This window comes from Phoca vitulina, unplaced genomic scaffold (genome assembly GCF_004348235.1).
Source record: "Phoca vitulina isolate PV1807 unplaced genomic scaffold, GSC_HSeal_1.0 scaffold27, whole genome shotgun sequence".
NCBI lineage: Eukaryota > Metazoa > Chordata > Mammalia > Carnivora > Phocidae > Phoca > Phoca vitulina.
The window spans coordinates 4,398,301-4,415,433 of record NW_022589730.1 but is presented as its reverse complement, the minus strand read 5'-3'; the positions used below and the strand labels follow the sequence as shown (position 1 = coordinate 4,415,433).

The following is a 17,133-nucleotide window of genomic DNA, read 5'->3' as shown; positions in this document are numbered from 1 at the left end:
GGTCCACAGATAGAAGGGGCGTGAGACCAGTGTTTCTCTCACTGCTGAAGCTCTCAGTCCCAGAGGCCCTCTGCGAGAATGAGGGTAAAATCACGACACTCGAATTTGTTGGGCTGGGATTTCAGTTTCTTGATGAAAGACTACTACACGGGAGAATAACTTGAAATTTTCTCTTACCACTGAAAATGTTCCTTTTCAGGTGAAGCAGCATCTTGAATATATATTCTCCAAAAGAAATAGTTCCAACCAGATGGCTGTTTCTATGACGCTAGGACTACAGCCATGGATCGCAAATATTAAAGATAAACAGTATCTTGCAGCAAAGAGAGCCATCAAAACAGGTTAGACGTGCGATGCCTCGAGTTGCCAGTTTTCAGTGGTTCCAGGGCGCGGTGCCTGGCGGGGCAGTGGAGAAAGCGGACTCATTCAGAATTTCGGTTTAGCTCTCCGTTTTAGAGAGGCTCTGTTACTGAGAGTCAACAGCTCTGCCCAGGGCTCTTCAGTCTCCTGACCCCTCCCCACAGCCTTCCCAAGTTTACAAAGTAAGTCTGCAAGAGATGAAGGAATTGGCTGAATGAAGGGCACCCAGTTGGAAGTGGCAAAGCTGGGTTCATGTATGGAAGCATGAATTTGGGGCAAAATGATGGACTTGTGAGCCTTTGATACTTGTGAAAATGATGACCCACATATAAAAATGTCCTTTAAAAGGCATAGCTGAATTTGGATGAAAGTATAGGAAATCTGGGGTTAAAAATGAAGGTGCTAGGGGCACCTGGGTGGCTCCGTCAGTCGATCGTCCGACTCTTGATTTCAGCTCAGGTCATGATCTCAGGGTCGTGGGATCGAGCCCTGAGTCGGGCTCCGGGCTCTGGGCTCAGTGCAGAGTCTGGTTGAGATTCTCTCCCTCTCCTTCTTTCTCTGCCCCACCCCTCCTGCATTTGTGCAAGTTGCATGGGCTCTCTCTCTCTCTCTAAAAAAAAAAAAAAAATCTTTTAAAAAAAAAAAAAAAAGAGGAGCTACAATTTAATGGAGTAAGAAAGCTGACACTGGACTGCCCTGAGGGGATTTGTTCTTTTGGGTCACAGGGATGTTTGGGTTTTCATGGCCATAGGCCAGCTGGAGGTAGGGAACAGGAGGTGAGACCCATTAAATAAAGGCAGGGCATTCCCTAAGAGCCAGCCTCACCCTGGAGGGGGCTAACCATGGACCCAGCCTCACAGGGTTTGGGTCTTTAATCTCCACTCTCCAGAGGGTCCAGTTCTGATGCAAACAGCCCCACGGCAGGCCACCTGCCATTTCCACAGAGAGGCTTCCTGGGATGCTCATTTTATAATTTTATAAAATTTTATACAAAAATTTATAAAATTTTATATAATTTAAAAAAATTACCAAACACCGAACTCAAATTCCAGCCTATCTGACTCTAAAACCAGTGGTCTTTTCAGTGCCACTCTGCTCCCCAGAGACAGAGAAGGCAGCAAAGCTGTATTTGGCATTTCCGTGGTGGTGCCTGTTTGAACTGATGCGCTTCCAGGTCCTAGGCAGGATCATGTGGCTGGTGAGCACAGGACACATGCCTGGGCCCTGGCTGCCTGGGCAGGGAGAAGGAACACCCAGCCCCTTTGGCTTCTGCAGCTGGAAGGGGACGCTGCCGACAGCTGCAACATAGCGGACTCTGAGAGGCAGGGGCACTTTCAGGGTGTCCCCAAAAGCCAGGCGGGAAACCCTGACACGTGTTTACACGTGTACTCTATCGCAGATGAGGCCTCAGGCCGCATCCCTAACAGAGCAGAGCTGGGACTGGAGGTCCAGACCATCTGGGAGCACCAACATCTTATCAGGGTTATCTGTACAAAGGACAGAGACATTAAAAGTTAGAGGACGGGTCTGAGACTTAGAGCCCTACTTCTCTGCATAATCATTCCTCCTGCTCCCAGCTGTAGCAGTATTTTACCAGTAAAATTTGGAAGTCAAGAACGGAGGAAGAAAAGTTATTAGGAAGGTAAATGTAATCCCAGCTGAAGAGTGATGTGTGATTGAAATGTCAAGGTCAACAGTAAAGACCTGAAATACTCTTACAGGAATACATAAGGCACCTTTTGGTTTATTGTGTGTGAAACCAGTTCTTCCAACGAGGTACATCATCTTTCCTCACATTCACACCTTGCTCTGTGGATGAAGACACGGCATGATATCATTCGTGTCTTCATTTTATTTTGCGTCTCTCCTCCATCACTGACAACTCAACTTCTTGCCTGGAAGGTTTGAATTCATCGCTCCTTAGGCCCTAGGATATCCATTAAAGCTATTTCATGGAATACCTTGACAGTAGAGCACAAACACTGCACCATTCAGGTGATAGTTGAATACAGCTGTTTATTTGTATACTGGTTACAAAACCAAAGAAGTCCCACTTTCCAAATATTTAATTCATGAAGCAACCATAAAAGGAGGTACATTGTCTTCCAATGCTTGTGCCAGAAATGCATGACCTCTTCCAATCATGAGAAAATATCAAACAAACCCAAATGAAGAGACACTTTACAAAACAACTGATCAGTACTCTTCAAGAGGGTCAAGGTCATGAAAGACAAGGAGGGACTGAGAAACTGTCACAGACCAGAGGAGAGTAAGAAGCAGTGACAAAACACAGTGTGGGATTCTGGATTGGATCCTGGAATGGCAAAAGGGAAGGATTGGTGAAATTTAAATAAGGTCTGAATCGAGTTAATAATATTATTCTGATGTTAACTTCCTATTCTTTATAACTGTACAATAGTTATATAAGATGTTAACATTACAGACAGTAAAGTAAGGAACATATGGGAACTCTCTCTGTACTTTTTTTGCAACTTTTCTATAAAATCTATAATTCACAATAAAAATTTTATTTATTTATTTATTTTTTTTTTTTTTTTAAAGATTTTGTTTATTTATTTGACAGAGAGAGATACACAGCGAGAGAGAGAACACAAGCAGGGGGAGTGGGAGAGGGAGAAGCAGGCTTCCCACAGAGCAGGGAGCCTGATGTGGGGCTCGATCCCAGGACCCTGGGACCATGACCTGAGCCGAAGGCAGACGCTTAACGACTGAGCCACCCAGGCGCCACCCACAATAAAAATTTTATTTAAAAAAAATTTTTTTTGAAGTAGATAATTGTAAAGAATGCAACCTGACTCTATTGACTATTTTAGAATATAAACTGCATGATATCAAGAAGCTTACTTACCCCAGGCACCAAATTTAAGGGTTAAATAAAAAAGAAAAAGAAAAAGGGAAAGATAAAGCAAACACTACATTTGAGAAGATGACTAGGGGTAGTCTTGTCATTATTTTATTCAAATGCCTTCTTTCCCTGTGCTTCAGTGTTTGGAACAGAGCCAGACATGATCCGGGATGGATCAACCATACCAATTGCCAGAATATTCCAGGATACCATCCAAAAGAGTGTGATGATGCTCCCGCTGGGCGCTGTTGATGATGGGGAGCACTCTCAGAATGAGAAAATCAACAGGTTAGTGGATTCCTGTGGGGGGCCAGTCCTTCACTGCACAAACCCCGGGTCTCCACATCATAACCTTCCGATGTGCTACGTACTTTAGATTGCATTCACATCACCAAATCTTCCTATTTACGTGGTAGGCTACTTTCCCCCATCATTTGAATGGAAATAAGTGTTTCTCTTTATTTTTCCCTTTGTTAGGTGGAACTACATAGAGGGATCCAAATTATTTGCTGCCTTTTTCCTAGAGATGGCTAAGCTGCATTAATAATGACAGGAGCCTTCCAGCTTAGATCCGACCTATTGACAGATACCCTCTCCCACACCTGGGCAGGAACAGAATCTAAAGATCCAGAGAATTTCAGTCCAGGAAATAATGTTTTCCCTTCCCATTTAAAATGTCTTCGGACATTTGGACCAGTAATAAAATATTTTAAAGGCACAGACATTGGAAATGGCATACTGTCCCCATGGCACACCTTTCCGAAGTCACCACTACCAGCAACATCTCCCCAAGTCCGGCTGCAGGAGCCCTGGGACTGGACTCTTTCCTTGGAGCACCAGGACAGTTCTTCCATTAGACTCTCCCTGGCAGTTTGAAGGGTCTGATCCCTGCAGTGTGCTTTTAGGTTCTGAGGTGCTCCTGACGCATCATCATTCCATACAGTGTGTAGATCACCCTTGCTCCTACCACACGTTCCTCTTATTAGTAAAACTGTTGGTCCCACTGGCTACCATGATTTCCCTGGGGGTTCATTTGTAGAGGAGTAACTGAAGCATGATGCCGTATTAACCTCTTGCTTCCCCTTCATTTATTTTGCCTGCTTCTTGGAAAGTTCTGAAACAGAAATGAGCAATAGTCATATCCTTATGCCATTTGGGATTCCCTGTGTGAAGATGAGTACTTTTTCTATTCCAAGGCTCTTTACCTTTCTTGGATCGGTGCCAACAGACCACCCCTCCTGCACCCTATTCTTTCTACCCCATCGCTGAAGGCCCCCCCCCAACATCTGTGCACATGTAAAGTCACCACCACAGAATCAATTCTGATAGAATTTCTCTCACCCTGTTGGAATTTTACTCAGTGACTACATCTAAATTTCTAAATTGCTTAAAGCTTTTAATAGCATCAGTTTTAGATAGAGAACGAATCTAATCAGCCCTGACATCAGTAACACATTCCAAATTTAAAGCCATCAGCTAATGCTGCATTCAATTCAGTAATCATTTTAGTTAACCATCTTGTTTGGCTTGATTGCATTTGATGGTGTAAACAAACAAACAAAAAGAATATAATTTTTCTACAGTTGAGTGTATGTAAACAAATCAATTCAATCTTTATAAATTCATTACTTAAATCACATTAATGGAGAAGAATTTAAGAGTTTATTAAAAATGTTTCTCTTATGATTCCAAATAAAATCAAAGCATAACACATTTAATCTCTTTGTGGGTTCTTGAAATGTCAGTTTTAAAATTTGCAACACCACATCCAAAAGGGCTGCACTACAGGGCCAGTGATTCAGCTTACCCTGAGTCTCGTCACAGAAATGGGACTCAAGGGGCGCCTGGGTGGCTCAGTCAGTCAGTTAAGCGGCTGCTTTCGGCTCAGGTCATGATCCTGCTCAGTGGGGAGTCTGCTTCTCCCTCTGCTCCTCACCCCGCTCTCGTCCTCTCACTCTCTCTCAAATAAATAAAATCTTAAAAAAAAAAAAAAGGGACTCAAATGAGGTATGAGTCTTGTGGGGGTATCCATGAATGATCTACTTTTTCTGTGATGCACGAGAACGTCAATTCCTGTTTATTGAGTATTGACAGGTGTTGCATATTTTTTGTTACTAAGGTGGTTCATGCTTGCCACATTACGTTGAATCGTGACGTTTTGGATTTTGTAGGACCTACCTGATGTATTTGGCAGAGTTCCCAAGAACTAATTGCAAGAGGTTTATAATGCCAATTTATATTCTTAAAAGGGTGTTCATATTAGTGAATTAACAAAAGCTGTTCATAAAATATACTGTAAGCACTTCTGAGCAATGAAACATCACTCAGTGTATTGGCCTGGAAACCTGTGTGAGTGTGTGTGGCACGGTGCGAGAGCCTCTCCGGTGACACACGTTCCCTGCACTTGCAGCTGGAGGAGGATGGTGGGCCAAGGACACACAGAGGACTTGGTGTGGGCCTCTTCTTCCCCCACATGCTCACTCCACATCCCTTTCTCAGCCTTTGTGTTAGCCAGATGCCTGAGACTCCCGGCACACCCCACCCAGCCCCCTTTTTTAAGAACCGGACCCCTGATCCTCCTGCATATTTCCTATCTGAAACTTGACTCATCTAAAATGGAAACAAGTCTTTTTTTTTTAATAAAGATTTAATTTATTTATTTGACAGAGAGAGACATAGCGAGAGAGGGAACACAAGCAGGGGGAGCGGGAGAGGGAGAAGCAGGCTTCCCGCCGAGCAGGGAGCCTGATGCGGGGCTCGATCCCAGAACCCCAGGATCACGACCTGAGCCGAAGGCAGACGCTTAGCGACTGAGCCACTCAGGTGCCCCTAAAATGGAAACAAGTCTTATCCGTCCTCCCAAACCTGTTCCACCTCCAGCGGTTCCCTGATTTGGAACATGGGCCATTGGAATCCTGATTTTCTTTGACACTTCCCTCTCTTACAAATCCAGTTTAATATCAAAACCAGTTGACTCCATTTTTCAGAAGCCACCACTTTCTTCCATTTCCACTGTCACTTCCCAGAGCCTGAAAGCCAAGTCCTGTCTAACTTTGGCGGGGTTATTGCAAAAGCCCCTACCCAATCTCTTTGCATAAATGGCAGCCCTTTCCCGCATACGTATCACACTGAGCATGCCTGTTCTAGTAGATGCTCAATATTGCTTGCTGAAATCTTCCTTTTGAGTCTGCAGCTGCATTTTTGGAGTATCCTCTAATAGGCCTGTTGTCCCCTGCATGGACTTCTGTCTCTATGCTCTTCCTCTCACATTCTTTCTAGCTGAAATGGTCTTGGGAGCAGCCAGTGCTGGGGAAAAGCGTATTAAAACGAGTCACGTTGAGATGCCACGGACTGAGAACGGCTCATGTGTATCTGGCTGGGCAGCACTTGTGTCTTCGCAAGGATCCTGCCCTAATTCAGGGGCCACAGAATAGCAGCATGTGAGCAAAATAGCTCAAGGCGCCATTTACCCTGTTTCATGTGGCCCTCACAATGTCCTAAGTACTGCTGAATTGGATGCCAGCATTTCAAAATCAGTAGACTGATTTACACAAAAGATTTCTCTTGAGCAACCACAAGATTGGGCCACGCTGATGTGCTGTTCCCAGACTGAGGAACCGTCTGAGCTGAGAAGCTGTACCAAGCACAGGGCTTGGCCCGTAACACGGGCTCAACAAATTTCTTTGAAGTGGAAAAAGACAGAAGCTCACAAAAGAAGATAATGCTTATTCCATTTGGCTGCTCACTTCTACTGATAGCTGCTTTCACTTAAAAAACAAGTCCTCAAATACCATTTTATGATAGGGTTAAATGACTTTTAAATACTATACTATTTTATTTATTTATTTATTTATTTATGTTTAAAAAAGATTTTATTTATTTCTTGGACAGAGAGAGAAACAGCGAGAGAGGGAACACAAGCAGGGGGAGTGGGAGAGGGAGAAGCAGGCCTCCTGCCGAGCGGGGAGCCCGATGGGGGCTTGATCCAGGACCCTGGGACCATGACCTGAGCCGAAGGCAGACGCCTAACGACTGAGCCACCCAGGCGCCCCAATACTATACTATTTTAAATATCTAGTTTAAAATGTGTTCAACATCATCTAGCTATTTTTTAATGTGATTTTTTAAGTTTTTGTATTAGTTGATCATGTAATAAAGAATTAAATAATGATTTGAATTCCTGATTATATAAGATGGAATATTTATTTCCGCAATAATGTACTTATGGTCAGATCTAATGTAGTCATGTTATCTGCCTTTAATACCAATGCCTTTCATGACAAGCAGTAACACTCAAACCAAGTCCTAATCCTTGCACATATTATTTCTGTTCTTCCACTTGCCAACTCTGTAACATCCACATTCTGTTTTGTTGAGCTTGTGACACTTAAGAAAAGATAATTTCCTCTTTACTACATTGAAAAGAACTTTCCTCTTTTGGAAGCAAGCTCTGGGAGGCAGAGGCTGGGTTGGGTATATTCTATATTTTGCTCAGGTGTCCAAAGCCTCAAACAATTGATGAAGTACAAAGAGAAATACAGGAGAGTTTCTGAAGCCAAGTAATGTATTCTTTCTATTCCGGTGTGGAATGATGTGGAAGAGAACAGCTGGTAGGTGTAATGACTACAATTCCTTAACAGTTATGATCAGTAAATAAATGCTTCTGAGCTTTTTTAGCTTGGATAGATTGAACAGAAAAAAGTTTTCGTTACATGGAAAAATTTTATTTAAAAACATTATGCTAGTATAATTTCTTATCCAGAATGAAAAAAGATGTCAGAAAAATTATGCCTCTGACTATGATAGAAAATGTGAAGTTTTAAATAATCTCACCTCCCACATTGAAATTCACCAAAACAGCATTCAAAGAGAATGTAGACTTAAAATTCTAGTGTGGGTGGTTAAGTGTTCGTAGCACATTCTGACTGTTATTGTAGGTAGGCATTTGAATGTAATGGCAGAACATGTTAATTTAAAGGAAATTAGAACTTTAAATGGCACTGTTAAATTAGTCATCAAAAATGATTAGTCACCAAAAATGACCAATGCTTTCTTTCAAACTTTAAATAATTATAATAAAATCCAAGAGGCCATCTAAACTTTATTTAACACTCCACTTAGGGGTGCCTGGGTGGCTCAGTTGGTTAAACATCTGCCTTTGGCTCAGGTCATGATCCCAGGGTCCTGGGATCAAGCCCCACATCAGGCTCCCTGCTCAGTGGGGAGCCTGCTTCCCCCTCTACTTCTGCCCCTCTCCCCTGCTGTGCTCTCTCTCTCACTCACTCTCTCAAATCAGTAAATAAAATCTTTATAAAAAACCCACAAAAACCTCCACTTGAACCAGAAAGCAGAGCTCAGGGTTACTACATTAGTGCAAAGTGAGGGGAGGGAGGTTCTGAAAAGAGGAGTCACAAAGGGAAAACACCAAATTCTGCATACTTTGCCTAAATTGCCATATGACTTCTGAACTATGCAAGTGTGAAGCAGATTCAAGCATCCCAGCTAAGGCTGAGGGAACTGAATGAGATTTCAGTTGCCACCATAACAAGAGAGATACAGTATGGAGTATGAATACAGCCCAAATAACTGCCTGTTAAGTCTTTATCAACCACAACCAACCTCTTCAGAGGAACATAACTGAATTCATAATATCTACGTTACTTAAATGTCTAGAACACAGCTCAAAATTACTAGGCATTTAAGAAAGAGGAAAACATGACTCCTAATCAAGAAAAAAGAGAAAATTAATGATGATTAATCCCAAAATGATTTATATTTTGGAATTAGCAGACACAATGTCAAAGCAGCTTTATTACAGCTTTACTCAAAGACATAAAATAAAATATGCCTTCAATAAGTAAACATAGGAAATCTCATCAAGAGAAACAGAAACAGTAAGACAGAACTGAATAGAAATTTTAGAACTAAAAGATGCAATATGTGAAATAAAAAAATCACTCCCTGCTTTTAACAGATGACGAGATAACGCAGAAGAAAGAATCAGGGAGGGGCGCCTGGGTGGCTCAGTTGGTTAAGCAACTGCCTTCGGCTCAGGTCATGATCCCAGGGTCCTGGGATCGAGCCCCGCATCGGGTTCCCTGCTCAGCGGGAAGCCTGCTTCTCCCTCTCCCACTCCCCCTGCTTGTGTTCCATCTCTCGCTGTGTGTCTCTCTGTCAATTAAATAAATAAATAAAATCTTAAAAAAAAAAAAAGAATCAGGGAACATGCACGTTGCTCTGTTTACATCGGGAGTAGGCACCCCCCCATCAGGCACAGCAGCAGCCCTTGTCAGGGTAGTATGAAAAAAATGTTTTAAAACTGCAGGTCTGTACAAGAATCAGGGAACATAGAAAATAGATCAATAGAAATTATTCATCTGAAGGTCTGAGAGAAAAGAATGAAAACAAAACAAAACAAAAAGACAAACCCTCAGTGAGTTGTATATAATATCAAGAGGTGTATATATATTTGACTGAAGTTCAGGAGAAAAAGAGAGAATGGGGAAGAAAAATATTTGGAGAAATAATAACCCCAAATTTTCCAAACTTGGTGAAATACATAAACTTATAGATGTTAAAAGTTCAGAAAACACTAAGCAGGTTAAGTATGAAGAAAATTATGGCGAGGCACATCATAACCAAACCACTGAAAGTCAAAAATAAAGAGAAAAATGTGAAAGTAGCAAGAGAAAAATGACAAATGACATATAGGGAAGCATGAAAGGGAGGAAAGATCTGCGTGATCTCTGCTCCATCAGAAACAAATGGAGGCCAGAAGACACGGAAAGTTACCATTTTTAACAAACATTTCTTGTGAGCAGCACATGAGGGTAAGATACTCTTTTTTATCCATTCTGGCAATCTCTTCTTTTTAATGGAGTAGTCAATAACACTTAATGAAATTATTAATATAGTGAGATTAAGGTCTCCCACTTTGTTACTTGTTTTCTGTGCTTCATCTTTTGGAAATCCTTTAAATTATATAATAAAGGGAACAAGATAAAAAATGGGTGCAAAAATATGAATAAGGTCTGATTATTATATAAGAGCATTGTATCAGCATTAATTTCTTGATTTTGATAATTGTATTGCTAAGAGCCTATACATGTTCTTAGGAAATGTACATTGACATGTGTAGGGGTAAAAGGACATCATGTTTGCAATCTTTTTTCAAATGGTTCTGAAAAAATATGCATAAAACAATGAAGCAAATATAGTAAAATGTTGATAATTATAGAATCTGGTGGGAGGAAACATGGGAATTTTTTTTTTCAAAGATTTAATTAATTTATTTATTTGAGAGAGAGGCAGAGATAGCGAGAGAGAGCACACAAGTGGGGAGGAGAGGGAGAAGCAGGCTCCCCAGTGAGCAGGGAGCCCGACACGGGGCTTGATCCCAGGACCCTGGGATCATGACCTAAGCCGAAGGCAGACGCTTAACCAACTGAGCCACCCAAGTGCCGCAATTTTTTGTATTTTTGTAAAACATTATAAAGCAAAAAGAGGAGGTCAAAGTCCTGCTTCGGGGCCCCTGGGTGGCTCAGTCGTTAAGCATCTGCCTTCGGCTTGGGTCATGATCCCAGGGTCCTGGGATTGAGCCCAGCATCCGGCTCTCTGCTCCGCGGGAAGCCTGCGTCTCCCTCTTCCACTCCCCCTGCTTGTGTTCCCTCTCTTGCTTTCTCTCTGTCAAATAAATAAAATCTTTTTTTTTTTTTTAAAGTCCTGTTTCAGCAAAATAATGGATGATAAAATGAAAAATAAACTTGAATTTTATTTCAATGCTCAAGAAAGAAAGATGACATGTTAACTAAACCCTCAAGGTAAGAAAGGCAGATTAATCACCCAAAGACCAACAGGATGCGTAATCCATATGGAGAACTGCACTAGCTACTACTAGTGTTCAGAGAGGTACCACCATGTCATACAGGACTAACACTGTCAAAACAGACATTATGATTATAAGTACTATATTTTCAAGTAGATTCTAAGTAATTTTCAAGTGAGCTCTTTGGAGGAAGAATCTAGTTTATTACCTTTTACCAGTAATGTTTTCACCCAGTAAATGTTGGTTAATGGTATAAACGTAACATTAACAGGCGAGTTGTCTGTTCTACGGAAAATTGTTTTCCATGCATTTCTCTAGAACTTTTAATTCACTATTACTAAACTTAGTCAGCATGGTAGACTGGAAAAGGCTGACTCTGGAGTCTAAAGCTGAATCCCACCTTTACCAGCTGTGTGATCTTGGAATGGCTGACTCTAACCCGCAATATCCTACAGTGAAGACAGATACGAGAATTCACGTGGATTACAATGGGAATTTGACCAGATAACAGCTATGAAAATTATTCAGATATATGTGTGTATGTATATACTATTCATTTATTTGAGAGAGAGTGCACACAAGCGGTGGGGAGGGGCAAAGGGAGAGGGAGAAGCAGACTCCCTGCTGAACAGGGAGCCCGTGCCGGGTTCCATTCCAGGACCCCTGATATCATGACCTGAGCCACCCAGGTGCCCCTGTAGAAAATATTAAAAAATGTTATCACCTGAATATTTAATTTTTAAAATAGAATCGAGCTGGACTTGAACTGGAGAGATGATTTGGTTTAGAAAGCCTATCACCGAAATCATAAATACAAAGTTTTAAAATCCCAATTGCTTAAAATTATCTCAATACAAATGAACAGGTGTCCCTAGCAAACAGTATCTTCACAATCTGACCCCAAGAGGGGATCCCTGCCCTTGCGCTTTGCGAGCTGTGGTCTTCTCGCCAGAGCGTGAGTTTCCGAAGCAGGGGTCCTACGTGGAGGTCTACGTACGTTCCTGTACCGGGGCGGGAGGGGGCTGGGACTACTGTATTCAGGTCGTGCTTGCTTCCGAACAATCTGTAGGCTGCGCGCTTAACGTTCCTAAAAGCAGCCCGTGCGGGAATGTTTTAAACACCAAGTACTTTTCAGCTTTTCCTGCCAAACTGGCGAACCACCGCATTCAGCGGCTTTGCCTCCTCCTCAGTGTCGGAATTCCGCTCTTGGCTTCCTAGGGCCTGCGACTCCGAGGATCCCCCTCTGGAGTCACCCGAGTTTTCCTCCCAAGCTGGAGCTGCGCACGCGCCCAGCACAGCACAAAACCCTCGCCCCTAGAGAAGAGGGCCGCTGAGGCGCCGGGCGCCCCTCGGGCCCGGCCAAGGCGGAGGACAGCCGGTGGCCGGGCCGCGCAGGCCCGGGCCGCTCCCGCACCAGCCGGGCCGCGTCCTTCTCCCCCGTGCCGTCCTCGGGGCCCGTAATGGCGAGGGGGCGGAGTGGGGACGGCTGGGGTAGGGAGGACGCACGACCGGCCAGGAGTTCCCGCTTTGGGACCCTCTGGAAATCCCAGGGTGCCCTCCTGGACAGACGCAGGCGGCTTTCCACCCTGACACGCAGCTCCCCTTGTTTAGACTGACTCCTTTAGCCTTCCGTTTTCCTCTCCGGGGGAGGGGTGGGACTTCCGGTTTTATCTGCGTGGCTTCCGGCAAGAGCTGATGGACTGAAAACAAGGCGGCACGTGGGTGTGCCGGCCACTCGGGGCAGAAACAGGGAAGCCGATGTGGGTTTCGCTAAACCAGTTCCGGGATCCTATTTTTTGGTCGTGGTGTCCGGCGCTCGGTCCACCACACAGTCGACCTGGGAACTGCCGGAAGTCGCTCAAAGGAGATACAGGAAGTCCCGCCCCTTCCTCCCAGAGGGAAGACGGTGAGCCGGAGGAGTCAGTCAGAGGGGCGAGCAGGAGCGATTCCGTCGGCAAACAGGTAAGTTATTCTCTGGCCGGGGCGGGGGGTTTGGAGGCGGGGACCGTCCAGCGTCAGCGCAGGGCCTGGGGGCGGTGGCTTGAGGGCCGGGGCCCGGGCGGCTGGGCGCCGAGAGCCCCGCCAGGGCCCTTCGCTCTTCCTCCTCCCCCCTCCCCCCGCCTCCGCCCCTCCCCGCTCGCCGGTCCCTCCCGACGCCGCCCAGCCTCGCCCGGCACACGCCCGCTGCCCGCGGCCTGGCCGCCGCCCGGCCTCCGCTCCCGCCCTCCCCCGCTCCCTGCGCGGCAACCTGCGGCCCGGCTCGCGCGGCCGCCGGGGCCTCGGCTTCCCCGCGGGGCCGGCTGTCAGCACCCCTGCACGCAGTGGGGCGCCTCTTACCGCCCGGCTTGCCCCAGCGCGGAGCTGCAGAGGTGTCGGTTTATAGTCTGGGCGCTGGTTTCCTCCTCCGCCCGCCCACTCCCAGGTCACCCCCAGATGCACTGATGCGCCGCTGCCACCCGCGCCTCCTTCCGTTAAGGACGCTGGGCGGGCGGCGGCCCCCACGCTGGTCCCCGAGAGCAGCGCGACTGCAAGTGCAGGGTCCTGGCCCGTCGGGGTCAGCCGCTCTGGACGCCAGGGGGGAGGCCCGGGGCTGCGGCGCGCCGCTGTTTGCAGCTGCGGGTTTTGCCCGGGTAGATACCCACCTCTTCCCAGCCGGAGAGCACGTCCCGAGTGTGCTCGCGCTTTCTGGAGATTAGTCTGGTGGAGGTGGGTCCGGGAGCTACTGACCCCTGTCGGCTGGGTTGAGTTTTGAATAGCCCTTCTGTTTCATCGGGAAGTTCAGGAGTAGGAAGGGCGTCTTGCAAGGTTAGCATCCATTGATGCGCGTGTAGGGTTTCTTTATTTCATAGGTAATTACAGCCCTGATGGTGACTGCGTTATAACTTTACAGCCAGTGCTGGTGGAGTTAGTCACTGTGCACCTGTTCTGCGGCGAGGAGTTAGGTCCAGTTGGAACACCGTGTAGGGAAGGCCACTGACACACCGATTAGAACATCATTTCTAATGTATACTCTATATGCTTCCTTTAGCATAGCCATCTTGTAGAGTAGGGATTAATTATTCCCTTTTTACCAATTAAAACTCAGGTAAAATAATGTGACCAAAGTTAACGTCAGAATTCAAATCTCAAGTGTTTGTTACTCATTCTTCAAGTTTGTTACACTCGAGATGACTAACTCCTATTGGCATGTCTGATAAACAGTAAGGCACGGTTCTCTAGTGGCTGATGTCTTCCTGCAGGATCTGGAAGGCATGTGTGATTGTTGCTGATAACACACTTGCCACTGGTGCCTTTTTAAAAACTTTATTTTGGAATAATTTCGAATTTACAGAAAAGCTGCGAGGTGGGACATAGTTCCACTGGTATTCAGCAAAGCGAAGTGGTTCCACTTGAGCAAGCACTGGTCCCTAACTCCACTCTAGGTGTGGAGTTAGTCACAAACTGTGATTTCAGGGTCTGCTTGCGGAGGCAGATACAGAAACAAATACAGTGCGTTTTGCTAAGTGCTAACATGGAGATGCACAGAGCAAATGATATCTGACTGCCTGGGAAGCAGTGTTGAGGGCTTGCAGGATACAGGGTCTGATTTAGGTCTCAAGGATTAGTGGGTATTCACTAGCTCAGTGGGACATTTCTCCCAACATGGACTTCAATTAGGTTTGTGTTGTTAGAGGAGAATTCTCTGACCTTTATAAATTAAGCTCTCCCTCTTTCCCACATCTCAAAGAAGGGGTCTGTATGATGGGTTTCTCAGGTATCACAGTGGTGAGAAGAATCCCAGTTCATAAATCCGTGAATAGGAGAAGAAATTAAGCTGTGTTTCTTATGCAGTAATGGAAGTGTCTAGATCTATACATTTTAAAACTCCTTGTTTTCAAACTTGTTAAATACTTCTTGTGGTCAGATCACACATGTTCTTTGTGCAAAGATGGGGACATAGTTCTTCTGAGCTATAACCTGATGTGTTAGATCCCCACACCGGAGGGGACACTGAGTGAGTGTCTTAGCTCGGTTGCTATAACAAAATAGGATAGCCTGGAGAACTGAAAACTGCAGACATTTACTTCTCACAGCTCCAGGACATGAAGTCCTGGATCAGAGTACTGGTTCCTGGTGAGTGAGGACTCTGCCTGACTTACAGATGGGCCCTTTCTTGCTGTGTCCTCACATGGCAGGGAGTGCGAGAACTCAGGACTCTCTTCACCTTCTTGTAAGGACACTGATTCATCTTGGAGACCCTACCCTCATGATCTCATTTAAATCTAATTACCTCTCAAAGGTCACACCTGCAAATACCATCACGTTGGGGATTAGGGATTTAACATAGGAATTCTGGGGGAGGACATAATTCAGTCTATAGTAGCTGGGTTTCTTGGAGATCTTGTTGTTACGTGGAATTCCTCCTGTACAGACTTGCTGTAGAACTACATAGGAAACCATAAAATTGGCACTTGTATTGCTTTTGCTGAAGCAAACACAATTTTATCTAAAGACATTATATATATATATGTATATTTTTTAAATAGAGCACACGCATGGATGCGAGTGAGCGGGGGGCGAGGGGGGGCGCGGCAGAGGGAGAGAGAATCCTGAAGGAGACTCCCCAGTGAGTGCGGAGCCGAGTCAGGGCACCATCCCAGGACCCTGAGATCATGACCTGAGCCAAAGTGAAGAGTCAGTAGCTTAACCGACTGAGCCAGCCAGGCACCCCTTATTTTAGATATATTAAATATGATTCAGAGACTAGTTGAGGAAAATAAGAAATCTTAATTGTTTCATTTTGATGAAAAAGAAAGATATGGTGAAATATTTGGGTGGCCTTTCACTTTTAGGCCTTATAGGAGGAACTGCCTTCCTAGATTGATCAGATCTTGGTCTAAGGAGTGTGGCAGTGATCTGTTCCAGTTCCCTGGTCGTCCTGTGAGGAGGCTGAGCCCCCACAGAAGCTGAGTAATCTGTCTCTGAGATTAGTGGTAGAGCAGGGATTAGAATCAGGCTTCCTGATGTAGAGGCCAGTCTTTCTGCTTCCATCAATGGTTCTCAGAGTTAAGGTGCATCACAGTCACCTGGGGAGCTTGTGAAAACACAGATGCTCAGCATCCCCTGGAGCCTCTGATTCAGCAGGTCTGGACTGGGGCTGAGAATTTGCATTGCTGACAAGCTCCTCCTGGGAAGGGTGAGGCTGCGGGCTCTGAGATCACACTTTGAGAACCCTGGCCGGCCATACATGATGTTGCCTTTGATCTCTTAGGACAGTAAGTAAGCTCCATGGGTTTATACCAGTGTAACCTTTTCCCTGGTACTCAGAGAACTGGGTGGTTTAATTTTGTGTTACAAACAGCAGTGCACCAGAAACAGAATGATTAAATGAAAAAAAAAAAAAAAAGACTAGAAATATAGTGTTTCTTGGAGAGAGTCATTTTGACACTTCCAAGGATAATTTTTGGAGATAATTCTAGAGGTCAAACCACTGAATTATTTGAAGGGGATTCACGTGAGCTGTGAGGGTCCTCTGTTTTGACATTTGCACTAAAAAAGGTGTTTGGATTAATTCCTAGCTTGTATAGGAGTGAAAAATTACTCCCAGTTTTGTTACTCTATGCTTTTCTCTGTTGTGTTCTAAAATGTTCATTTCTTATATATCAAAATATTATCAGGCCCTAGCACAGTTACATGGCCATAGTAGATGTTAAATAAGTGTAAGTTGAATTGAATAAAAAAAAGATTAAGGGGGAAAATAAAATAGACTATCTGGAGAGATTTCAGTGCCCTAGGAAAATTACTGTATTTTCTACATTATCGCAATTACAGGCCTTTATGGAATAATTACAGTTTATTCCAGTGTAAGCCTTATTTGCAAATACTGGGATTTTTAAGCACAATTTTGGAGGGTGTAGCCTGTTTTTATGTTACAGATAATGAGTGATTCATCTCATATCTTTGTGTATCATTCATCTGAAATGATTTGTAAACACCTTATACCTTGAAATAATTTGAGAATTACAGAAAAATTCCTAAGATAGTTCAGAGTGTTCCTGTGTCCCTTTCAACCAGCATCCCTTTATTAACATCTTCCATAGTG

General features: G+C 44.6%; 2 protein-coding genes and 1 long non-coding RNA gene across 7 annotated transcripts in view; 2 read left to right on the top strand and 1 right to left on the bottom strand.

The window, feature by feature from the left end:
* The window catches only part of CNDP1 (carnosine dipeptidase 1), a 35,758-nt gene extending 28,736 nt beyond the window's left edge, over positions 1 to 7,022 (top strand). The window contains exons 10-12 of one of the 3 annotated variants that reach the window (XM_032422574.1): positions 200 to 341; positions 3,367 to 3,514; positions 6,506 to 7,022. In XM_032422574.1, the coding sequence (XP_032278465.1) occupies positions 200 to 341; positions 3,367 to 3,514; positions 6,506 to 6,509 (294 nt within the window). In that variant the 3' untranslated portion in view covers positions 6,510 to 7,022. The other 2 variants (XM_032422572.1, XM_032422571.1) reach the window with 2 other exon arrangements.
* On the bottom strand, positions 328 to 15,492 carry LOC116643653. Its single transcript, XR_004301592.1, has 3 exons — positions 13,694 to 15,492; positions 1,744 to 1,847; positions 328 to 396 (listed from the first exon to the last, which is right to left on the bottom strand). It is a non-coding gene; the product is annotated as an uncharacterized LOC116643653 (long non-coding RNA).
* ZNF407 (zinc finger protein 407) overlaps positions 12,496 to 17,133 on the top strand; it is a 483,307-nt gene continuing 478,669 nt past the window's right edge. Inside the window, exon 1 of one of the 3 annotated variants that reach the window (XM_032422568.1) lies at positions 12,496 to 13,013. The gene's annotated coding sequence lies outside the window, so the exon portion shown is untranslated. The remainder of the gene's footprint in view (positions 13,014 to 17,133) is intronic. The other 2 variants (XM_032422569.1, XM_032422570.1) reach the window with 2 other exon arrangements.